General features: G+C 37.7%; 2 protein-coding genes across 16 annotated transcripts in view; both read right to left on the bottom strand.

The window, feature by feature from the left end:
- Positions 1-15,782, bottom strand: part of plekha7b (pleckstrin homology domain containing, family A member 7b) — a 94,306-nt gene extending 78,524 nt beyond the window's left edge. For 14 of the 15 annotated variants that reach the window (XM_079866153.1, XM_079866141.1, XM_079866135.1 and 11 more), the window contains exons 1-3: positions 15,609-15,782; positions 15,426-15,502; positions 15,182-15,239 (exon numbers count right to left, since the gene is read on the bottom strand). In XM_079866153.1, the coding sequence (XP_079722279.1) occupies positions 15,182-15,239; positions 15,426-15,502; positions 15,609-15,691 (218 nt within the window). In that variant the 5' untranslated portion in view covers positions 15,692-15,782. Of the gene's footprint in view, positions 1-3,049; positions 3,323-15,181; positions 15,240-15,425; positions 15,503-15,608 lie in introns of those variants that run through there. The other variant, XM_079866149.1, reaches the window with a different exon arrangement.
- Positions 15,783-24,785: 9,003 nt separating this feature from the next.
- rps13 (ribosomal protein S13) lies at positions 24,786-26,833 on the bottom strand. The gene is made up of 6 exons (XM_079866261.1): positions 26,737-26,833; positions 26,088-26,136; positions 25,915-25,993; positions 25,320-25,489; positions 25,117-25,217; positions 24,786-24,864 (listed from the first exon to the last, which is right to left on the bottom strand). Exons 1-6 carry the CDS (start codon positions 26,757-26,759, stop codon positions 24,831-24,833), a joined length of 456 nt encoding a protein of 151 aa, XP_079722387.1. The 5' UTR covers positions 26,760-26,833; the 3' UTR covers positions 24,786-24,830.
- Between the last annotated feature and the right edge of the window lie 155 nt (positions 26,834-26,988).

The raw sequence follows: 26,988 nt of genomic DNA, 5'->3' as shown, positions 1-26,988 counted from the left end.
CTTGGAGTTGTGATTGATGATCAATTAAACTTTACAGGCCACATTGCTAGAACTGCAGATTTGCCTTATACAACATTAGGAGGATCAGGCCCTTCCTATCAGAGCATGCTACACATCTCCTTGTCCAAGCGCTTGTTCTATCCAGACTGGACTATTGTAATGCTCTCCTGGCTGGTCTTCCAGCTTGCACTGTCAAACCTCTGCAACTGATCCAGAATGCAGCCGAGCTGAAAACGCATCTTTTTCGGCAACACTTGATCCATTACTTTATCTTCTATCTATTATCTTTATAAAATAAAATAAAAATACACGTACTGCGTTAGATTAAACTGGGAAGGGTCGACTCATAGCACTTGCATATTGTTGTCCTATTGTTAGTTTAACTGCTTCTATTGTTCTCATTTGTAAGTCGCTTTGGATAAAAAGCGTCTACTAAATGAATAAATGAAAATGTAAATATCAACATGGAATAAAAAGACAAGACTAAAATTTAGTTAAAAAAATAATGACAAAAGTCTCCTTTTTTGTCAAAAAAATGAGACAAATATTGCAGACTGCTTTTAATAACCACTAAGAGTTTTCATGTATGCAGTTGCTAGATGTCAAAGCTTGTTTTGAAAAGGAGTTTTACTTAATCTTTGCAATCTGGCAACCATACGCACATGCTCTCTCTGCACTGCGGAAGCAGAAAGGATGATGTGAAAACAGACAAATATGTAAGCTGCAGTTTAGCAATCTCCATTGAGATATTCTGCTCAAATGAAAATGTCATTCAGCAAACGACTAAATCTGCGATCAAAGCTTCTCAGTGACAAAATTGTGACTAAGTTCTCACTGACTAAGGATATGTTTACATGACAACAATGTACTAAACACAGACGACAACGTTGTCAAAACGATCCCCATTCACACGGATCTGCGAAAATATGTAATATGTATGCGTGAACATGCAATTCGCATTCGCATTACGTCACCGTTTTCACAAATTCACGTTTTTCTTGTTTACATGGAGACGGTAAAGGCATCGTTTCCAAAACCTTGCACTTTGAAACCCGTTTTCAAATGTTTGCGTTTTCAGGCCCCAAAACGCCACTGTCGTGTACATGAACGGCCAAACCGCATAAAAAGATTTAGTGTCGTGTAAACATGCCCAGACATTTAGTCGACTAAAACTTGACAAAACAAAAACAGAACAAGGTTGGCTAAATATGATAAAAACTAAAAAGTACATTTGACACGGGACTAAGACTAAATTAAATAGCTGACAAAATTAACACTATATTAAAAGGCACAACTTCTACTAAAACAATCAAAATTCCAGTAAGCAAACATATAAATACCAGAGTGTGAAATTTTAGGCTGATCGCATCAAGACAAAAATGCAGTCCTGTCAGTGTGGTCGTCCGTTGTTGAACATTTGGACAACTTCACCACTCTCTGCAGAGCCTTGCGGTCAAGGGCAGAAACTCTGCCATACAAAACTAGGCAAGAGTGTTTTTACTCTTTGCATCAGAAAAAGTAGGAGATGGTTTGAGAAGCCGTCTAACCTTCCTCAGCATTTTGAAGAGTGCATTTTCTTGTTTAGAAAAAGAAGTATAGTTGACTGAGCATAAGAGTTCTGCTAATACTGATTGGTTCATGTTTCTCCACCCAGCTTCCTAGAATCAATTACCAGATGCTTTGAGGAAAAGGTTTTTGTTCCTACACCACACTGCCAGCAAGATCTCTTTAAATCATGTCTTTAAATCACTCCAACTGCAGGACACAGCACTACAAAACAAAGTCCTGCCCGACCAAAGACTCCCTTGCAGGAAGATTGCTCGCTCAAATGTTACTTGGATAAGTCCCAGGTAGCGCGACTTCCTGCAAAAGGAAATGAATGTTTGTTTTGGATGGATGACCTTCCTAAGAAACCAATACCACATCCACCTGCCTCTGACAATATATCCTCCTGAGAGTGTCTATGATTTAGACTAATTTTCTTTGAGGAGTCAAAGTAGTAGTTATCAATAGCTTTAAAAAAGACAAATGGTCCTCCATACCATTTCAGAGAGAGCACATTGATTTTTTTTTTTTTGATTTTTTTATTCAGAGAGCTACATTACATTCAGCCAGACTTTTTAAGGTATCAAAATCTTAAGAGTCGCATCTTAATTTGGAAACTTTGTTCACATTCAGAAGAGAAACATGTTTAAAACAAAGGCATAATCTGCACAACTCTGCTGTTCAGAATAAACTAAATATTTGAAGCTCTACTTCAAACACACACCCGTGAGACTGTGAAGATCATAGTTCGATAGCAAAATCCAAGTATTAGCCATTGGAATTTCCTTCTCCTTCAAAAAAGGAGGCCAGCTTCATGGTCTGAATAGCATAATTCCTCGTTCTAAACCCCACAGACTGAAACGTCTGGAGCAGAGAGCAAAAGACATTGTTTACAAGCTCAAGTCATCTCAGCAGCTCCTTTTATGTTAAGTGAAGGCGAGAGAAAACGGAATCTCTGCAGTCAAATACATTTGCTGGCTCACTTCTTACAAAAATTCTGCAGGAGACCTGACATCTGTGTTCAGTTAGAGAAAAAAAAAAAAAAAATCTCCAGCACTAGGCTTCTTCATAAGTGTTGTTATATTGCTAAGTATGCTAACTATTAAAGTTCCTTGAAAGTATTAAAAATTGTTTTCATCAATTGAAGTAAAGGTAAAATAAAATATAAATATTATATGAAAACCTTCAATATCAAATTTAGAAATGGCACCTTAAAATAAGTTCAAGACAATGTATTGAAATTACTAAAACTGAAATAAAAACTAAGAAAAATTACAAAAGCACATATCCAAAAGACTAAAAAAAGAAAAGAAATAAAAGGTAATGTAAATATTAATAAATACTATAATAGTATACTATTAGTATAACACTGGTCCACGTCATGCAAACTGAGCAATGAAAATAATCATTCGTACATTCTGAGAATTTTCCATCTGATTAATTCTGATCCTTCAACTGCCCTGTTTACTTTGCCCTTTATTAACCTATATAATATTCTCATTACCTTCCCTCTGCTGATGTGGTTTCATCCTCTTCCTCGCTGATAGTCTCCAGTTTAATCTCAGTCCCCTCACGTCCAACATCCTGCTTGGTCACACGGCCCAACGGCAGGCAGCTGCAGCAGGTACCCATGCTGGCGGAGGCTTTAGCATCTCTACGGCCCCTATGTCTGCTGTCTCTTCGGTCTACAAACTTTCTCATGTACAGCAACACACATCGTTACATCTCAACCATGTTTCTGAGTTTAGCGCGGGCTGGAGGGTTAAATACGACAAGTCAATCTGTGTCTGACTGAATGGCCCTGGTGACATACTGCAAAACATAAGCAGCCACTGTCCTCTCTTCTCAATTACCTCATTGTTTTTCCTCTGTCCCTTCCTCCTGTCAATGCTCTGTTATTACACCAAGTCCCATTTGTTTCGACCAGCACAAACAATGTGTTTTTAGCCTAGCATGGCTTTCATCTGTCATGGAAGATGTGATGGTACCATGGCACTTTGTGTCTGGTGCCTACTTCTTTCTCAAAGGAAGTATCATACAGTATACTATCTGGACAATATGGATGGCTTGAGGATACAATACAACAGTTGTAAGCAGCAATGCAGCACGACTGGTCTCCTACGCTCCAGATTAGATCAGAATATGGCTGCCCTCGGGCAAGTTATTTAAACTGGACTCACAGTGGTACTCCCGGGTTGTGTGTCATTCATTTTGATTTCAGACTCTGAATTGAATTTAGGTAGCACAGGATGCACAAAAAGTGTAAACAATGTGACACCAAAACATTTTGTGATTATCCCAATAAAGCAAAAGATTTTGTCCAACTAATGGAAAATGGAGGGAGTATTTAGAAAAAAAAATTGGGGGGGGGGGGGGGGGGAGCTTACCACATGCCAATAAAATTAAATGTTTGTTATAAAAAAAGACTGGAATAACGGCTGCTGGAAATTCAGCTTAACCACCACAAGAATAAATTATATTTTAAAATATATTAAAATAAAATAAAATAAAAGAGTTATTTTAAATTGCAATATAATTTCACAATTTATTTTTTATCAAATAAATTCAACATTGGTGAAGAGACTTTTTTTTAAAAAATGTTTCAAAAATAACTCTTACCGAACCCAACATTTTGAAGTAATCCTTTTAAAAAATACTGTACAATAACATACCATTTTTAATACATTTAATTCTAGGGACAATTGCTCTGATAAAGTGAAGTTCTCAAAATTCCAATTTTGATGTCAGTGTTTATTTATATAGTTATTTGAAAACAGTGTGTAGAACATACTGTGCTATATTGTGTGAAAGTAATCTACATACCATGGAATTAATAGGCAGAGTCAGACAAAATTAATGATGCATAGAATAAAATAAATAAAAATGATGATAGATTTTACTAAATGTGTTTAACTACTGAAATTCCTCAACTTAGAATGACAGGAAGACAAATATAAACTGTCTTGCGATTCAAATTCAAATTCAACATCCTGTGGGACATGGCCAATTCAATTTTAATTCCTGCTCATGAATTGAAAGGGAGCCAATTCTTACATTTGGCCCAACCCTGGAATTCTCAAGACGATCAGTCATGCCTGGATTCATAAGCAGACCCCCCTGCTGCTGCTGGTGAGATACAAATAACACGATTTCCACAAGATAAATTATTAACGCTGCAGGTAGTTCAAAAGGAGCATTTCTCTTTTTTTTTCTCATGAGCAGTTTAGTCCACTGCAGCTCCACTGCGCACAGCCCCCACCGCAACAGGAAAACATTAAGCAGTCCCGTCACAGCGAAAGGCTCCTGCCTCACTGAAAAACGCAGCATAATCACTTTATCCCCTATTCTCTTCAGAGAAAGAGGGTAAGGGGGAGAGAGAGAAAGAGAGAGAGGTAATTCTGGCACAAACATGCTGTCTCATAATGCCTCATGCGTATGCTGAGAAACATCTGAGGGATCAAACAGAACTAGTGAACAAGTCAAGACACCTCAGATTTCAAATCAATCTAACTGAAGTGAGCATCTGCTACTGAGTAAGCATCCATCCTATGTAAACATTATGGTATGAAACAGCTGACTGAGATAAGCCAGAAAGAGCACACTGCACCTATAATATTAGCATTTTTTACTTGCACTGCAATATTTTGTCTGACGTACTGTGACGAAGCACAACCACTGCTCGGCGCTGAGGCTGACAACAAAAGCCAGCCAATCACACTTAGGGATTACACAAAGGAAACAAACACATTTCAGTGGAGTGGATGTCATGTAAAGGTCACACACACACACACACACACACACACACACACACACACACACACACACACACACACACACTCATAGTATTCATTACGAGGCCAAAACAAAAAGTCTGACAATGTATAGCTATAATAACACACACAAACACACAATAAATCAAGTAGCTTTAAAAAAGCATTTGAATCTGACTGAAAATAAACAGATGATGTTACAAGTTGTCGTATAAATCGCACAAAGGCATCTCAACAAATTAGTCAAAACAGAATTATGGACAGAACTCCTCCGCATATTGTTCTGGTTCCTGACCGCTCTGATGGAGGGAGAAGATGAAATGATCCTCAGCCAGTCATGTCATGTCATGTCATCCTCATTTATATAGCGCTTTTAACAATGTAGATTGTTTCAAAGCAGCTTTACAGAGATAAACGTATAATTTAAGGTAATAGAGTTTGTTTTGGCTTTATAGCGGTTCTTTAATAAAGTTATTTTCCAGCTAAAGTTAGTTTTGATTGATTCGCTTCCGTCGCGACTATCATTTGTTATTAAATTAGGGGCCGCTAAGACGACACATTCTCTCTACATAGAGTTTAAACGCGAACCTGTGATAAACGCTGATGGCGTTCACATGCGCATTAAGAATTGGTTCTATAGTTATTTGCGTTTGAATATATGTGCACAGGTTTGGAATTCCCTACAGACGAAGCCTAAACAAAGTACTGTTCTTTCCTTATAAATTTTGATACAGAATTTTATTTTATTTTGTCACTTCGGGGTAGGTACGCGAAACGAATTTTCCCGACACCGCTTTATCTGTAGAGTGAGTACAGTCCTCTTACCTCAGCCAGATCCATATTTCTTCTTCTTGTTTTTGGGTCTGGTATTGTCACGTACTGTGGTTGTGATCAAAGCGCACAACGATATAGAGTTCACAATAGTCCTTTTATTTAACCAAAACCACGAGATAAAGGGTAAATAAACAAGAAACAGCTGAACTGAATGAATCAAACAATAGCCGTGTTTCCACTGTTGGGCCAAAAGTAAGCATTCTAGTGCGTGCCAGGGCCAGTCGAGTTTCTAGCAAGTGTATGAAATAACTTCCTTGTGATCCGATGGGGATTCTGATCACTGTATGAGGCAGAAATATATTTATATGCGATGCTAAAGACTACTTATGCTATCTTGCCTGTGCCTTTGTGGATACCAGACAAATGCCTCTGCATGAGTCATACAAAACAGCTCCTAACTCCTGTTTTCTTCTCATGAGCTCCCTCTGTTGCTCTGGCTGAAAGGAGGTGTGTGGAAGCTAAAGTATAGCGTGCTTGCTGCATGACATGGAGGTGCCAACACGATCACTCAACAGTTTTCCTGATAACAGCGGAAACAACTTAACACTCTGTTGTTTTTGTTCATACAGCTAATGAGAACCAGAGAATTAGAGTAATGTATCATTTGAAACTGTAAAGATTCTACTTTTATTTGTGTAAACTCAATTACAACAAAACATGTTTTTGTAAGAGAAAGAAAACAAAAAGGATGTGCTTTCTGCTATCTCAACCTCCGTAAACTGGAGCGCGTCACAACAATGAACAAACTCAGTTTCTCACAGACACGAGAAATATATCTATAGAAAGCTTGAAATGTCTACTTTTAAACTAACCAATTCAAATAAAAAACAAATACTAATCTGCATGAAACATGCATTTCTCTCTAAAGTAACTGCTCTTTCAGATATCGTTGGATTTCTGCAAAAACAACTGGTTCAGAAATGACTGCTCATGTTTACAAATACACTTATTCTATGGATGGGACAAAAAAGAAAAGTAGCAAAGGGAAGGTAATGCACCAATAGCTAACCTCTGTACCTAAGCTAAACTGTTCATGTAAACACTATGTTCGGATTCATCAATCGGAATGATTTCATTCCAATTGAATCTAAAATTGTCGATGTAAACATAGCTATTGTCTTCTGATGCTAAACAAAAAATACTTACATATTAAACTTTATAAATCATTGCTTCCGGTACACTGCCATACGAGTGCTCACAAAAGAGACGTTGTACCATGCAACATCAGTGCGTTGTGAAGTTCGAACGAGAAGTGGCATTCCTCCATGCTTCCGCGTTAGTGCTCGCACGAATTTCACAACACACTTACATCACGTCACAACGTCTCTCTTTTCAAACACATCAGGGATGGCATGAGTGTAAGTAAATGATAAGATAATTTTAATTATTTGGGTGAACTATACCTTTGATCATGATCCTAGGGGGTTAGTGAATGAGCTATTTAGTGTTCTGCCCCAAATACAACCCTATCAAACTATCAATCCTCAATGTATCAAGTCTAATCTTAAGCATCATTTATTAACTGTTAAATGTGAAGAAACACAGGAAGGTCTGGACCATCCCAATAGGTCTCTAGGTTAAAATGAGCACATATGTCTACAGTAAATGTTGTAATTAATATATTAAACATGACAGTTCACCTCAAAAACACTCAGTAGTAGCCTGATCTGGAGCGTATCTCCACTATATTTTGAACAGATGTGACAGCAGGTAATGTAGCATGACTCTACACCATCAGAAAGTAAAAAGTCAAAAGGTCATTTGCAGGATGAGTGAGCTTTGCCTCTGAAATAAAGGAATGGGACTACTTAAAAACACATCTACACAGGAACAGTGACGCGTGGAGAGGGTTGCTGGTTTGGCACAAATGCTGCTCCACTGACATTGCTGGGAGATGGTGCCTATAGGGAAATCCATCCTCTTTAATCAACATTTAAAGTGTTTTGCCTCCACTCTACTGAAACACATCATGGTTAATTAACTCATTGCATCCCAAGAACTTCAGGAGACTGAACCAATAGTGGGGGGGGTGGGATCAATACACCATGAGTGGATCAGAAGAGAAAGGGTGATTGAGGTAAAAATACCACAAACTGAAATTCTACATTTTTTCCCAAGAGTTTGAGCTGTGGGAGTGCCAGAGAGCTGGTGTTTGGGAATCTGAGTCTCTGTAGGCGGTCAATTTAGGGCTACAGTCTCATGGAAATACAACACTTCCACTGCAGCTCTAGTGGGATGTAAACCCAAATGACAAAAAGGATATTGTCCCAATAGGACACCATTGTGTCTAAGTGCCTTTGGGGAGATATAGAATTGCACAAATTCAGTACAGAATACTTTTCAGAGAATCTGCTGGCTTTTTTGGGAGGAAAAACTGGGAAATTCTTGTTTCACACGTGTTCGTACATAAACTCCTAAATAATCAGAAGCACAGGCATTCACTCAAGTGTAAATATATATACTACAGTCCATAATTTTGGGATCAGTATGATTTAAAAAATTTATAAAACAATAAATATCTTATGCTTGCTCACCAAGGCTGTACTTATACATTTAGTATATTTTAAAATGTAATTTATTCATTACTCCAATCTTCAGTGTCAGATGATCCTTCAGAAACCAGTCTAATATGCAGATTTGGTTTTATTATTATTATCATAAAAGTTGAAAAAAGTTGTGATGCTTAATATTTTTGTGGAGAAATACTTTTTAGGATTCTTTGATGAATAGAATGTTCAAAAGAACAGCATTTATTTAAAATAGTAAAGACATTTGTAATGTTGCAAAATATGTCAGTCACTTTTGATCAACTTCATTCAAATTATTATTTTATTTAAAAATTTTTAAAAAAAGGTTTTGAATGGTAGGCTAGTGTATATTCTCAAGAGGAGGATATTTTCTTCCTCCATCGGGCTCATGTAAATGAGTTTGATTTTACTACGGCCGCTCACACTCAACAGTCCCCGCCATTGTGTTGACTCCTCTTATTTCCAAAAAACCTGCTGCACAAGCAGCGGCTGTTGTCACGGCAGCGACATGCAGACTTGGCCTGAGCTCAGGCTGTTGGATGAGCAGTGAAGTGAAAGAAGGAGGTCGGGGGGGTCGGGGGGGTGGGGGGGTATTCCTCAAACAGAGTCACCATGGACCTTACCATCAGGGTAGACGCCGTATTTAATATGATGTGAATTCTGAAACGAACGACAATTATTATTCGAAAAATAAAAATACTATTAGAATTTTACTACGTTGCTTTGCTGGCCGTAAATGCAGTGAATCCATGATAAATTCCAAGCACGCAAACTAAAACCCACAGTTATAATTAAATGCACTGGGTGGCGCTGTGGAGCGTGTAAACAAGTTGATTGTATTTGATCCCAATTTCGTAGCCTGCCTCGCAAAGTTTCGAATTACTTCGATAAAATTTATCTAACTAAATTATCTTACAAATTGGAATTACTTTTGATCAAATTAATTAATTAAGCTGAGTTATCATAATATCACCACCACCACATGAGAAATCGCATGAAATCCAAACACAAGTCGAATGACTGCAGGTTAGACCAGCTGTACCCTAATAAGCCGAGAAGATAACTGATAGACTCTGATAGAATGATCTCGAAACGTGCTTCCTTTACGTTTTGTCGAGGGAGACAGGTTTAAGAACAGAAAACACAAATTGCTGTTAGAAACTTCGCTTAGCACACCGTTATCTTTGTGTCTGCAACATTTGTCAGCAGTGCGCGTTTTTTCGCCCGAGCATGTTCATATTGTTTTTCTCAACATGAACACATATTGTTTAATGTTTTCTGCTAAAAGAAAACCTCAATATAGCCTACATAACGTAAGCTTATTGTGTATATTGCCTAAGCTTGTTCAGAAATGGTGACAAAATGAATAAAACGTCATTGTAAATAACGGCATTTTAATAAACAAATATTCGTTTTTTATGAGCCCAAATATTCAAAAACTATTTTTTTTTCAAACAATATTTGTTTGTTTTTCGAAGCATCAAAAATATTCCTTTCTAAAAATAAAAAATAAAAAAAATAAAAAATTAATCAGTAGACAAAGCACTCCAGAAAACATTGGTTGTGAAAATCAAATGACTTCAGCTAGAACAAATTCTACTCCAAATAATCTGGCAAACTTATTGTAAGAGAAACACTGAACTAACCAAAGGACTAACCAACTGGCACAAGAAGCTTTCAAACTCAGGGCAACCCTGACTGTCCTATAGGAAAAAATCTCTTATGTGTGAACCTGCCAATATGAGCTTTTGGTAAGAGGAAGGACACACTGTCACTCTGATAAACAACACTGACCCTCGACCCTTCTGAAAAGCTGCTGAAGCGAGACAGATGTAGAGTGGAAAGGACGTCTCCGCACAAGCACTATTCCTCACACGTCTGATCGTCCAGGCTGGAGCGGAGGCCTGCTGAGACCACCTGCCATTCACTCTCTGAGGCTGAGAAACCAATGCAGGATACAGAGATGAATCACCTTGACTCTTTATGACTCAGCCAAACCCTTCTGATGTCCACTGAGTACAATAGGTTTTCCTCACGCTGAGCTGACCTACGAGGACCTTTCAGAAATCATTTGTCCTGAGTCACAACCTCCTAATAAAATCATATAGGTCATTCTAAGAATACAGGTGCCATGTGTCTGTCATACATGTACATGTGATGAAAAAATATATTATGAAAATAAAAGCTGGCATTTTATCTTTCTATCTCTACACAGTATATGTACACATTTAATTTGATTCCATATATATATATATATATATATATATATATATATATTAACAGTAATATAAACAGTAATATTATAACTATTATTACAGTTTAGAAAATAATGTAATTTATTCCTGTGATGGCAACGCTGAATTTTCAGCAGTCATTACACCAGTCTTCAGTGTCACATGATCCTTCAGAAATGTAAATGTCTTAAAACGGTCACTTTTGACCAATTTAATGTGTCCTTGCTAAATAAAACTATTAATGTAAAAAAAAAAAAAAAAAAGATAATAATTCTTACTGACCCCAAACGTTTGAACAGTGTATGTATATGGATTGTAGTTTAAATAATACATTGGATTGTCAAATATTATATTCCAACGTTACATTGCACAATAACACTAAAAGAATGTTTTTAATCTATTTAAAATTTACTTAAAGAAACACCCTATCAAATTGGAAAAGGCACCGGTTTCACAGAATGAACTCTTTGAAGGTCAACTGAAGATCCACCTTCAGTCTCCTGCATACAGTGACGGAGAACATGTGCCTCTCCGTCTCAAAATGAGTGGGAACATCTGAGAGTCTTTTCCCCCCATTCATATCACTTAATTAGATGAATGCTGGATGGATACAGACATACACTAAATCCATTAGCTATACCGTTTTATGGGACTTATTAAATGTTTGGCATAATTCAAGCCTGCAGTATATCAAACATAATTTGAATAATAATCCAGTATGCCAGATACAGAGCAGTCCCCCATGTACAACAAAAATAATAATCACATCAGCAGAAATGATGGTCTCTGAGAGTGGCTAATGTAACGCAAGCGTGCTTTGTCTCAAGGACAGTCTAAGCATCACTCTCTCCCTACTGCTGCACATTTAACAACATCCAGTACTCTACTGTACACTATACTGTACCACAGTCTACGGCAATGAATGTTGATTTATAAAACTACAAGAGGATAAAGAAAAAAAAAATCTCTTCTCATAAAGTTTGAAGTGAGGGAAAGCAAACAGCCACTTATGACTGCCAGACTTTACACAAATGGTGCATGACAAATTCTTCGGCATAAGTGAGTCAAATAACCACAGACAGCAAACAATGCAATTTAAACCACAAAATGGGCAGATTAAAGTAATGGAAGGCTCTCTCCATACCTAAAAAGGCAGAAATAAGCAACAAAGTATGCAGCCTTTTCTATTCTAGCCTTCTTAGCCTAAAAAAAAACAATCAGCTCCTTTTCTAGCACATTAACACAAACTGACACAAAGACAAATGTCCAGCAGGATCAAAACAGGAACTATAATGTCATTTAGCCCACAAATAAGTTGATTACTTTACAGTCTTGACATTTCAGCTCTCGAAGGCCTCTGAGCTGCACTGTTCAGTATTTGACTGTGCCCAGATGCAGCACAATGAGTCCCTTCACATGCCCCACAATAAAACTGTCAGCAATAACACATTTCTAAAATCATTTTCTTTGACCTTTAAAACACCCTCCCCCCCTCACTACAGCAGCATTGTCGGGATGCATTTTTCTGGTCAGACACCAGTGGAGCATTGAACTAACAAATAAACAGCTTTATGGGAAAGTGGTGCTTTTTAGATGCAAAGAAGAGTGCAAGAGACTAAGGCATTCTGGATTGCGTGGGCTACGTTGGTGGCACATCAAGATAACTGGGTGATTGTCATGTATTCTCATTTGAAGATTTCTTAGATGCAGAGACTGCATGATATGTTGGCATCTGTGTACGATCCATATGAGACTTAAGTAATAAAGAGGAAGGTCACATCACAAACATACAATTTCAATAAAGAAACTGAGTTACCACAAGATGCATTAGGTCACTGTAGGATCATGCACTTTATATAGCCTACTCTGGTGAATGTGTTCAAGGACTCTCCTAAGCTAATATTGAAAATAAGCCACAAGTAAACATTCTTTTCACTGCAATCCTGCAGCAAATCACTGCATGGCAATTGTGTAGAAGGCAGCAAAGATGGACTCAGACACGAATCCGTGATGGGGAAAATCTTATCTAGTAGCTTCACATTGCCTCTCATTTGCTTCTGCTGCCCCAATTGGTTTGTTAATGTGCGGCATAAAGTGCAATCACATCGGTTGTTTACTGCCAGCTGTCGGGTTGATTTCTCAATTCAATTAAACAAGCAGTTTAAACAAACTAATTATCTGTCAGCAGAAAAAAAAACTCTCTTATGTGTCACATGGAACAGTAAAAGCCGTTGACTGACTATGAATAACTAGATACTTTGACTATGATGATGGTGGTTTGGTTGCGGTTTCCACATTAGTGGAGCTGAATGGGTAAAGTGACTTTGGAAAGCCAAGCCACCATGAATTGGCTGTATGATCTCGCCATACATCTCTGTCATTCCACAAGCATATGGGCACATGCACGTACAGACAGAGTACAACATCCGCTAAACGGGGAGGGTTAAGGTCCTGCACATTGCCGTACATGAGGAGAATTTTAATGAGAAAACCTCATCCAGTCCTGCTGGGCAATGCCCTTTATTTCCAGCATTAAATGGGCACAGAGAGAGGTAATGGGCTGCATGGGTGACTGTAAACAGTAGTGAGGGCCCTACAATCAGAATTAATGATTCTCTTTGTCATCATATAGCTTAGATCAAACACAATCAGATCTCCTTCCCATTATCACTTGTAATTTAATGTCATCCAAGAAAACTATAGACAGGTAAAGCTATAACAGAAAAATGCTGTGTGGATCTCAATCTGAAATTCTACCAAACTATAAAAAGGTTTTAAAAAAAAAACATGTTAAATTAATAACGGAATGTTTTAATAATGTAATACTGAAATATTCCTGATTTTCCAACATTAATACACTCCATTCAGATGAAAAACTGAAAATAGCATCTACTGGTTCCAAGGGAAATAATCTTTTACAGCATGAGCTGGCTCATTAATACAACCGTATTTAATACATTTGTACAGAATTACCTTGGGGAACATTATCTAGGGAACTGCAACGCTTATCCCATCTTATTGCAGAGATGATATCTTAGATATTTGCTTTTATTTATGTACTACTATTCATGCCACCAATTCACAATAGCATCTAGAACAACTTTGTTTAAAATGTAATCACAACTGAAGAGGATGACATGTCAAAAAACACATTTTTATACAATATCAATATCAAATCGTTGTCATTGACAGGCTATGCCAAACCACTCATCCCGTCATATTCAGGCCATATAGGCAACGTTCTATACAGCAGCACTGACCACAGTCCCCACAGCAATAGTCCAATACTCAGCACAGGGCTTCTCAAACCTGTCCTGAGGACCCCCACCACTGCACATTTTGTATGTCTCCCTCATCTAAAACACCTGATTCAACTCATCAGCTCATTGGTACAGACTGAGGGAGACAGGCTGAATCCAAAAACGCCCCCTATATACCCTCAAAAAGGGCGTTATTTGAGTTGACAGCCATTTGTTGTGGTGTCCGAAACCATAGTAGACGTTATTGAGAGCACTTATTCAAACCCACATTGCACCGCAATAACGAGTGTACAATCTATGTACGCTCAACAGCTGTCTGAATTCGCAAACTCGTTTTCATTCACTCCTTCAAGTGAACAGTATTAGAGGACTAACGCAGGGAATAGTGAATGAGGGTTTAGGGGGTGATTTCGGATTCAGCCCCAGAATGTGCAATGGTGGGGGTCTTCTGGACAGGTTTGAGAAGCACTGTCTTAGCAGCTAATGTTTCCAGGCAGCTCACTTAGCTGTACTTCTCTCCCTGCCAAAGTCCACTCCATCTCACTTCTGCTGCTCACTAGCTGCCCATGAGTCTCCTCACCTGAACATGGTGGAGATGGATGTTGACAAATGGATTGATTGACTGATTACTAATGAATAGACAGACAGACTGACAGGCAGATAGACAGACATACAGGAGGCAGACAGAAGGATGGATGGAAATCAGATTGATCACTGCATAAACAGTGATAACTGTACAAACCAATGGATAAACAGACTGATAGATGAAAATCAGTTATCTGATTTCATTCCCACAATCTACACTCATTGCAATTCAGCAGTAAATATTCAAACGTTGAATCAAGTGAATTGTCTTTTCTTGACTCATGGAGGCTCGAGCAGACAGCGGACACTGATCAGCGCGAGAGGCGGGAGTGAGTGAGCGCTCGTTGGGGAGGGCTTTGCAGTTGCACTCGCGTCGCATCCTCACGGTCTCACAAGGACAAAAACAGAAATTTACTATCGCTTACTTTATAAAGTAGCTGGCGCCTTCCTCGGTGAAGCCCTCTTCCCATCCTCGCGGTAAATCTAATGGGAGAGAAATATTTGTACAAAACTCCATTAAGTTTTTAATGAAACAGAAAGTAGCCCTCCATCAATTATGCAAAGGACGTGTTTCCACAGCTTACTTTAAACACACTTACTTGCAGTAGCCTAACGTTATCCGTCTAAGGATTCAAAGTTTAGACTAGAAAGCATGGTTTATTACTGTACCTGATCGTATCATGTGTCCCGAGTTGACAGGTTCACCAGTGCGGGGATGGAGCCAAGTAGTGCCGCGAGTTTTGTCGCTGGAAAACAGAAACACCTGTTACGAGACGCATTGGAAAATGTGCAGATTTACCCGAACCACAGTACAACACAACGACTGTGATTAAACCCCTAGTAGCTGCTTACTTGATGAAAAAAACCCTGCCATCCCTGCACACTCCGTAGGACCACTGATCAGGTAGTGTGTCCCGCCCGAGCGGAGCCGCCATGATCCCGGTTTAAAGTGAGAGCTGCGCCGCAGAGTTTCCAGGGAATCGGACAGTCCGATTATCACCACTAGGGCTGCACTGCTGTTTAAAGGGGCAGGCCAAACTTGGAGAAAGTCTTTTGTCCCAGTAATAATAAGCCGACAGAAAAGAATGAGGGCATCACTATTTGGGCGGGATGTTGATGCTGTGAGTGCAGATGTCGCCCTAGAAATTCTACCTTTTATTACAGCAAAGCCAATGCTGTAAGATGCTTCGTGCATAGCCTGCTCACACAGATCCGAGTTACACTTTGAAACCTGGACAGATTAACATTCCCGCAAATCACACGCACATTCTGAAACAGTTGGATAATTGTTCAACTTGTCAGATTTGTATTAAAGCCAGATTGCGTTAAAAATGTGTTGTGCTCATGACAGAGATTTGAGCTTCTGTAACAAGTAGGCTACCCTAGGCGAAGGAGACTAATGATTTAAATCACAATATTACAAGGTAATTAAGTGATTATTTTAGTCAGGTTAACCAAAACCTATAACGTGGTTATCCTATGTGATTCCCAGACAAAATATCCATCTGAGAAAATATCTTGCTGATTAAACTTTTTTTCTTGAATTCTAGACATGCTGAGGAATTTCTCTTTGCTAACAAAACGCAACGCTGCTTTGTTTAGGCCTACTAGCTGTTCGAGGCACTCTACCTGCGCGCGCTATTCTCCGAAGCGCCAGATGGCAGGCTTATCATCATGTCTACTTTGATTACCAGGTGTGTTAGATAGTTCATTGATGTTCAGTGAACGTTAGCTATATTCAAGAGTAGCCACTAAATACAAGTATCTACACTGACTGTTTCCCATCAAGTTAAGATATTAAGTTTGGTACATTTTTCAACAACAACAAAAAACTGAATTGAAAGATTAAAAAGTTTGCATGGGTTTTTAATGGCATAGTTAGGCTACACATCAACCAACATCTAAGGAGTATTTTCATTGCTAAATTTTCCAAGTATTAATTTTAGATTGGGAGAAAATTCTGATACTAAATTGGACATCATGCATTACTAGTTATATTTCAACATACAATATTACTGTGGCTGTTGTAGCTCCTTGAAAAGATTTAATCTGCAGTCATTTTTTGTCTGTAAAAAAATATATTTGTGTTAATACAATGTAATTTGCAGTTCCATTAAAAAAGTAATGTGATTACGAAAATGTTACTTGTAATGCATAAGTTTACTCATTACACCAACAGCAATCTGATTACGTAATCCATGTTACTTTTAATGTGTTACTTGTTACATCAAAAGTAATCTGATTTCATTATGCATGTTAACTGGTTATCTGACTTAATATTAACCAAAACATATGCTGGTAAATGAACACATGAGCTTGAGCTAATATTTGGACAAGGATGCACTTCCTCATGAAAGCAAATGTGCCAATATGTCTCATAGTATGAGAAATCTAGTCACGAAACTCATACCTACTCTCCCATACATTCTTGATGATAACTACAGGAACACACCCGCTCAAACTTCTCATTACCAAGGCAGGGCAGAGTCACAACAAAAGAAACAATCCAACTGCAACAACAGCTGAATATCCTTTCACTAGGCTATGCTATTTATAGCCAAACATAGTCTTTCTTCTGGCTGACAGTTGACGATTGACCTTAAAATGCTGTAAAATACTTATATATATATAATATATAATATATTGTGCTATGGGGTCAACCACTAGCAAGCATATATGCATAACTGTTTACTGTAAATAAGCCCAAAAAAAGCAATGCAAAAGGAAATGCATTTTTTCTTTAAATTTTTTTAAATATATAATGTCATTTTAGAAATGCACTATTCAGAAACCTGTTATTAATTTATGTATTATTCACCTCGCAAAAGTGTCTTATAATCAGGGTTAACAGAGAAAAATAAGAAGTATTCAGCTGGTCATTCAGGTTTAATATGTCACCCCCTGAGAGGCAATGGGCTTAATGTAAAACAAAACAACTTTTTATATACTATGATGTGACTGAAATCTTCATCTCATGTGAGTGTACATCATTGTAAAAAGTGCTCTTCCTTATATGTAACATATGGCAGAGAAAGGACTGAGTGCACCTCTAAAGGTCATTCAGTGCTGGCAGCAGTTAATGTATGGAAGGTCATGGTGTTTTTTCTTGTTTGTGTGTGTACCAGAGTGAATAAAAATGACACAGCTGAGGGTTTCAATCTATTAGCTCTCTACTACTTGGCTGAACTGAGAATGAGCCATCTCAACCAGCATTACAATAATGCTTACAATGCATCATACCGGACTTGTCCTGTCTTCTCATGCCATCCAAATTTCATCCTGCAAGGTATAAGAGGCACCGCTAGAAGTCACGCTTCATATGTCACGCTGTATATGTCCATGTACCAAAAGACAAGGACTGTAATTACTGGCAAACTGCTGGAACCTTTCATTGACAAATTCTTTGTCTTTATAAGATTTACAAACTGGTAGAGTGATATGTTGCATTTTAAAATCCAATAAACATCACTACATATTCAGATGTGTGGTTTTTAATTTCTCATAGAAATATCATATGGATGAACATGAGGTTGTAATGAAAGATATGTCTTTTCCTGGTAGAACATTCTTGAGAAAAATTAGTACCTTGAAAAAAAAAAAAAAAAAAAAAAATGAAAAAAAAAAAAATATATATATATATATATATATAGTGAGGAAAATAAGTATTTGAACACCCTGCTATTTTGCAAGTTCTCCCACTTAGAAATCATGGAGGGGTCTGAAATTGTCATCGTAGCATGTCCACTGTGAGAGACAGGTTTCTGGGCTGTCGCTGAGAAACACGGAGTTTGAGCTCCCTCCAAAGATTCTCTATTGGGTTTAGGTCTGGAGACTGGCTAGGCCACGCCAGAACCTTGATATGCTTCTTACAGAGCCACTCCTTGGTTATCCTGGCTGTGTGCTTCGGGTCATTGTCATGTTGGAAGACCCAGCCTCGACCCATCTTCAATGCTCTAACTGAGGGAAGGAGGTTGTTCCCCAAAATCTCGCAATACATGGCCCCGGTCATCCTCTCCTTAATACAGTGCAGTCGCCCTGTCCCATGTGCAGAAAAACACCCCCAAAGCATGATGCTACCACCCCCATGCTTCACAGTAGGGATGGTGTTCTTGGGATGGTACTCATCATTCTTCTTCCTCCAAACACGTTTAGTGGAATTATGACCAAAAAGGTGGACAGGTGTCTTTATGCAGCTAACGACCTCAAACAGGTGCATCTAATTTAGGATAATAAATGGAGTAGAGGTGGACATTTTAAATTTTAAAGGTCTTTGAGGGTCAGAATTCTAGCTGATAGACAGGTGTTCAAATACTTATTTGCAGCTGTATCATACAAATAAATAGTTTAAAAAATCATATATTGTGATTTCTGTATTTTTTTTTTTTAGATTATGTCTCTCACAGTGGACATGCACCTACGATGACAATTTCAGACCCCTCCATGATTTCCAAGTGGGAGAACTTGCAAAATAGCAGGGTGTTCAAATACTTATTTTCCTCACTGTATATATATATATATATATATATATGAAGAATTCAGATGCAAAAGCCTCTAAGTGCCATCAGAAATTTTCTTCTAGAATGGTCATTTTTATCAAGCTTGTATATTCAAATTCAGTAATTTCACTTAAATGGCAATGACAATTACCTATTAATTGTCATTTAAGTGAAATTACTGAACTTAAATATACAAGCTTGATAAAAATGATCATTTTAGAAGAAAATTTCAGATGGCTAGAGGCTTTTGCATCTGAACTCTATATGTGTGTATATATATATATATATATACACACACAGTGGGGAGAACAAGTATTTGATACACTGCCGATTTTGCATGTCTTCCTACTTACAAAGCATGTAGAGGTCTGTAATTGTTATCATAGGTACACTTCAACTGTGAGAGACGGAATCTAAAACAAAAATCCAGAAAATCACATTGTATGATTTTTAAATAATTAATTTGCATATTATTGCATGACATAAGTATTTGATCACCTACCAACCAGTAAGAATTCCGGCTCTCACAGACCTGTTAGTTTTTCTTTAAGAAGCCCTCCTGTTCTCCACTCATTACCTGTATTAACTGCACCTGTTTGAACTCGTTACCTGTATAAAAGACACCTGTCCACACACTCAATCAAACAGACTCCAAACTCTCCACAATGGCCAAGACCAGAGAGCTGTGTAAGGACATCAGGGATAAAACTGTAGACCTGCACAAGGCTGGGATGGGCTACAGGACAATAGGCAAGCAGCTTGGTGCAATTATTAGAAAATGGAAGAAGTTCAAGGTGACGGTCAATCTCCCTCGGTCTGGGACACCATGCAAGATCTCACCTCGTGGGGCATCAATGATCATGAGGAATGTGAGGGATCAGCCCAGAACTACATGGAAAGACCTGGTCAATGACCTGAAGAGAGCTGGGACCACAGTCTCAAAGAAAACCATTAGTAACACACTACGCCGTCATGGATTAAAATCCTGCAGCACACGCAAGGTCCCCCTGCTCAAGCCAGCGCATGTCCAGGCCCGTCTGAAGTTTGCCAATGACCGTCTGGATGATCCAGAGGAGGAATGGGAGAAGGTCATGTGGTCTAAACTCCACTCGCCGTGTTTGGAGGAAGAAGAAGGATGAGTACAACCCCAAGAACACCATCCCAACTGTGAAGCATGGATCAGCATCTTGGTCACCATTCTAACTTTATCCATCGATTGCTCAGGAGGTCAGCTCTAGTAAGAGTCCTGGTTGTTCCAAACTTATTTCATTAAGGATTATGGAGGCTACATGCTTCTGTGAACCCCAGTAAAAGGTCTAACAGCTGAAAATGCATATCAGAGCAAAAACCAAGCCATAAGGTCAAAAGGACTACCTATTTATGAGCTCTCTGAATTCTTGAATAAGAGGTGTGTGACTTTCCAAATCATACCCATTCAATTGATTTAGCCACAGGTTAACTCCACTGAAAGTGTGTTAACATCTACAAGTAAAATTGGAATTCTCCTGAGCTAAATTTCAAGTGTACAAGGATGCGAATACTAATGTTATTATTTCAGTTTTTTATTTTAAGTAATTTTTCAAAGTATCTGAAAAACAAATTCGTCTTTTGCTTTTTTTATTATGGTGTATGGAGTGTAGATTGATGTGGGGGGAAAAGTATTTTAAATCAGTTTAGCATAAGTCTGCAACATAAAATGTGATAAAAAATGAAGGAGTACGAATACTTTCGCAAGGCACTGTGTATATTCATATTCTTTTTTCTCTCCTTTTTTGTGTTGCTCTGCAGTTCATCATAACTATTTTTACACAAAAACTGTAAAAGAAATGTTGTTGCAGGACCAACAAGGATGTTAATCCAGTAACATATCCTACTTGGCAAATACATGGTCACCATATCATATGAATTGGCTGGGATAAAAGCAGCGATTGATGGAAATTGTACGCGAAACACGTGAATTTCCCTTGTATCCCTGATTTACTCTCTGTTCTCGCCAAGAACAGCCATTTGACTCCAGTTGTGTATCTACATCAAACACTTCAGAGCCGTATAAATATTTTAGCACAGAATCCCTTTGGAGTTGCTTTTGTCGGCAAGCCTTTTGTTGGTTTGATGCAATGTTTCCCCCTAAGGATGACTTAAAATCCAACAGAAGAGACACTGATGATACAGAATGGGAAAAGATGCTTGTGGCTGCAGTGTTGGTATTTGCTACAAAGGCAGCTGCTGTGGGTTTATTCTATTTATTTTCTGACAAATCGTTTCAATTCTTTTACTGATCTTAATAATAATGCATTCAGCTACAAGCATTTCTCCCACTACTGAAATACATAAATAATAGATTATTTCGAAAGAAGACATTGGCATTGGTAAGACCCCTAAAACTCTTGTTCATGTAAAAATCAAAAAAAAAAAAAAAAAAAAAAAAAAAAAAAAAAAAGACATCTGCAGAGGGCACTTTGATAATGTGTCAGCAGTTTTATGCAGCCGAGTCCCTTGGCTTTGACTGACAAGCAGTTCATGTTGATTTGGGATTAGATGTGACTTTCAGAACTGTAACCCTACAGAGGCATATACCCGCACCGTGGGACCTGACCGTGTTCCATGTTGTGCCCCCAGTCTGCCTGAATAAAACGCCATATGCCTTAAAAAGAGCACAGCACATGTTCGGCTAATAGGCTTGTTTGAATTAGGGGCTTTTTGTAATACCACTTAAAAGGTCTTCCATCTACTCTGTCTTATCCCTTGCAGTCGCACACATTCAGCGATGGAGTGCAGTCCTGCGCAGCTCTGCAGTATTGTACTGCTGATGGTTTCCTCAACGCTGCCAGCAGCTCACAATGCTGCAAGGTGACTCAGTGTTACTTTTCTCTCACAGGAGAGGCTCATACAGAGGCAACTGCAGTTAAATCGCTGCATACAGAATAAAGTGATCTGCAGTGGGCGACTCTCAAGATGTCTTCTTCCTCTGTTTAATGAGGTTTTCTTAAACCTTTGAAAAAACGTGCCTCATACTTGATCTCAAAATGCATGCATGATTAATAATGAATATATTTGCAAATACATGTGCATTTAAAACAGTTTCAGTACATCATATGAAATTACTAAAACTACAACTATACAAAATATTTATGTTTATTGAAATAAAGCTGAAATAAAATATAAAATTTGAAAAACTTAAACTAAATGAAAATTAGAAATGAAATAAGTTTAAAACACTAAAATTATATTGTGTATATACAATTATATTAATAACTGGAAATAAATAAAAACTAAAACAAATTAAAACTGAAGTAAAAATAAATAAATAAATAAATAAATCAATTAAACCTACATGGCCATTTTTTTAAAAAATAAATAAAAATGTGACAAAAGTAACGACTAAACAAAATGACTAAAAATTTTAACTAAACTGAACTTGAAAAATAAAGATAGAAAAATAAAAAGCTGATTCAAAATACAAAGAAATAGCACTATGTAACACATCTACAGTAAAAACAGCTTTAAGCCACTGCCTTAAAGTTATTAAGTGAATAAACTTCATAGGTAATTGACAAAATTAAGTTGTCAACTTGACAATTATTTTTCAATTACACATGAAATTTATTTACTTAATAACTTAAGGTAGTGGCTGTCCTCACTTTTTTTAAGTTAAGTCAACTGATCACTTTTTACAGTGAAAGTGTTACACCACTCTTTCCATAAAGTGTATTTCATTTCACAACTAAAAAAAACTGCCTCATCTCAGTGATGTGACCTCTGTCAGCTCTTAATTTATTTTAATCAAACTGAAAACGAGTTATGGTGCTGTTCATAATAGACCATCACAGCTTTTCAGAGCTTTACAGAAAAACCTGCTTTGCTAGTGATGATTGGAATGGCAGCAAAATCTTTTAGTATAAAAACCAGACTCCGTTCATTCAACAAAGTTCAATGTTTAAAGCATATAAAATGTGCCAGTTATGAAAGGCTGACTCAAGACATCCATTTATTACATGCATTTATTAATGCAGGAGATATAATATTCATCATTTCACACTTTTGGAAGAATTTTAGTAAGCCACCATTTAGCACAAATTTCTTATGGTGAGTGAACACTGACCTCTAGTGGACAATGAGATTCTTAACGCTGTAAATTTTTCAGGCAATTTTTTTATGTTTTATCAACGTATTGCAACTTCTTAAGCAGGAGTGGGTAACTCTTGCCTCCTTGTGATGCACTTTCCAGCTCTAACCTTAATCAAACACACCGGAACAAGCTAATCAAGGTCTTCAGGGTTACCAAAAAGTAACAGGCAGGTGATTTTGATCAGGGTTGGAGCTAAACTCTTCAGGAAAGTGGATCTCAAGGGCCAGGGTTGCATAGCTCTGTTCTAAAGCAGTTTTCCTCTGCACGTAGAGATACTAGTCTTAATCGAATTTAATAATATGCATATAATATTCTAAGGACATATCTATTGAATCAGCCAGCCAACTTTTATTATTAAATTTACTGGGCCATGCAGATCTTCCTGAGAATAGTAACATTTTAGCACTATCAAGACAGAGAAGTTATGAACACAGATGGAAAGTTTGGAATGTCTGTCTAATTTTCAGTGTTTTCACAATGCAATACAAGCACACAAACATTTGTTGTGTTGTAAGAATTCCGTCTAGATCAAAAATTCCCCCTTTAATTTTTTCTTTTTTAAATTAGAGCCAGTTAAATGACAGTTGTAATTAGATCTCTGGCCATTCAGTGAAGTTCATGTCCACAAGACAAAAGCTACTAAATTCACGTGCTTTCTCTTCTTGCTATTGTGTTGTAACAATGGCCACACTTGCCATGTTACACTAGCCATTTAACAAACCCATTTATTCTCAGTCCTTTATACAGGGTTTCTACATTTCAAAATTCCATACTTTTCCAGACTCAACTTCCCAAACCTCCTCCATTTTTAAGACCATATTTAACAAATGGTTCATAAAGCATTATTTTTGGTATATAGTCATCTGTAAATATTTTTATTTTCTTCCATTGGTTTTCTCGAAGTGATAACATGCTTACATAAGAAACCTAAAACGCTTTATGACCTGCATAAATTTATGCCAGACAGATCAGTTTGATACTGTAAATGTTACACAATCACCAAACAGAAAAGTACAGCCCCATTTAGATGATCGTTTTCCCCTTTATCTGCTGCTGATTTGAGCAGAACACGCTCTGCCTAGAAACCCTGTTAATAACACAAAAACATGCACTACACAATGTTGTCACAACACTACTTTTAATGTCTGAAAAGTGATAAAGTGTATATTTCAATAGCTCGACTTTGAATCTTCACAACTGCATCACCCATAAATGAACTTTGAGCATGCACAAATACAAGTGAATATTCAGTTACAATGGATTCTAAATGAGATGTTCACACGACCAAAATTCAAATGAATACAGGCATGTGGCAGCTGTATTCTACTCCGAAACACCAATTAGGATCACAACAGTTCTATACCCAACTTGAGTAAAGAAAATCAGTCTGACAACACAAACACATGAATTGATCCAAATATCTTTATTTGTCCAAAAAAAACTGCAAATTTATGCCACCAGTGCAGAAGCTGTGGAGGATTCGCTGTGGATGAAAACAAATGAATCAGTTAAAAGATTCAGTGGAAAAAAAATGCATTTTGAAAGACAAAGCTTTTTGTGTGAAGGGGACTGGCAGTGGTGGCACATTCAAGCCAAACTGCTAATTTACCTCCAAAGTTTATCTAGCACATAAGAAATATCTCAGTTCTTACAAGTGAAGAATGGGACAATGAAATGTGCCCTACACATACAGGAGGGATTTCAGTTTCGGTTATAAAACGACTCAAATACTCACTACTTCCAGTTGGGTGCAAGTACTCTCTTGGTCTTGTAGTAGCGGGCAAGCCTGTGGATTCTGCTCTCAACCAGAATCAGGCGGAACTTGGCATCCTTGTCCTGCAAAAACAAGCGACAATGGTGAGAAAACTGTTGAAGTGCACTGAACGGAGTTTTCTAGAAATCTCCGAAATGATCTTGCATGCGTTTTAATTTCGTTACCTTTCTGTTCCTTTCCAAGTGCTTCCTCACAGCAACAGCCTTCTTGATAAGGTGGTAGAGATCCTCAGGAAGATCAGGGGCCAGGCCTTTGGACTTCAGGATCCTAAGGATCTTGTTGCCAGTGACAAAACGCACCTGAGCAACACCATGGGAATCCCTCAGGATCACACCTAATGAGAAGAGCAAGAGATATCAGCTTCTTGATAATGAAATTGTGCAGACAGACACAATATGGGCTGCAACATCTAGTTTACAAATATGAAAACATGAAGAAAAGTTGAATTGCCCATTAAGATGCATAAATAAGCCTATAAAGCGACAACTAAACATGATAGCATTCTCTCTCTTATTGGAAATCAGATTACAAATGTAAAGTGTGCCTCAGCTGTACTTATTTTACTAATCCGACTGCATTCATTTTATTTATACTAGTTGATTTTTTTAAACGTGGTTTCCTTTAATGTACTGAACTGATTTCAAACTTGTCTTTGCATGACCATTCTGTATGAAATGTGCTATAGAGAATCCTGTTAAATTAGGTTATACAATGGACATGACTTGCAGTAACATTCATTTTATATCAGTCAGAACTTACCAATCTGTGAGGGGGTGAGACCCTTCTTGGCCAGTTTGAAGATTTGTTCTTTAACATCATCGGATGTTAATTTGAGCCACTAAAAGACATAATAAATGGATATTTTAACAGCCTTGACAACTTAGAAAGGCATTGTACTTCCATAAATGAGGAATCAGAATCAATGGACTTACTGTGGGGACACTTCGTCTATAGGGCAGTGCCGACTGGGACAAACCCTTGCTGAAAAATAAAACGTTCTTCCATGTTAAACATGTCTTTTAATGAAACATTAAATTACAACTTGTTAAACAATTTCACTTCTTCTGCAGTAAGCTAAGTTGTAAACATGTTAACTGACAGCAGGTAATGTAAAATAAAGGAAATATAAACTATAAGCGAACCTAAAGGGGTTGTAAAATCAAAATAATCTTAAAATGAACTGGTCCAGTACATAAGATACTTTTAAATGTAATAGACCAACATGTATAAAACCTAACGAACCGCCAAACACATTTGGACACCAAAACGTAGGTTACGTGAAACTAAACGACATGATACCCGAACAGCCAGGCCGCACCGACAAACTGTCGATGTTAAATGAATCAGTGTGTAAAGATCGTTCATGTATCCATCCTGCAGCGCCTCATACTACGTTACATGTGCTGCCATCACGCTACAGAGGAAGAGAACGTGGGACTATATTCTGACTTCTCAAAAACTCTTTTCTAGCTCGAATGAAATACATATTCCATGCTCAGTCTATCTTATAAAGAGTTAACTGTATTTTGGGTAGGCAGTGTGGTCCTTAGACGGTGTTTTAAGCGTAAAATAAACATTTACCCAGGAGCGTGCATACGACCCATGATGGCGGTTTAGAGACCGAAGAAAGAGAAAGACCGAGCCTAGGCCGAGAGGAAGTGAAGTATGGTGGCGGAAGTGATGTAGAATATCACGTTCCGTCTGTTGATTCAAGGATCATTTGTTTTTGGATCTTTGGTTTTATATATCGATTGTTTTCGGACTATGTTCTTTAGTAAGTTAATTATGATCTTTTTAACTTAATCTTTACTTGTTAGTTATCAACCGCCTGTT

Source organism: Squalius cephalus (genome assembly GCF_949319135.1).
Source record: "Squalius cephalus genome assembly, chromosome: 3".
Taxonomy (NCBI): domain Eukaryota; kingdom Metazoa; phylum Chordata; class Actinopteri; order Cypriniformes; family Leuciscidae; genus Squalius; species Squalius cephalus.
Note: the sequence above shows the minus strand (reverse complement) of the source record. Positions and strands in the feature narration are given on the sequence as shown.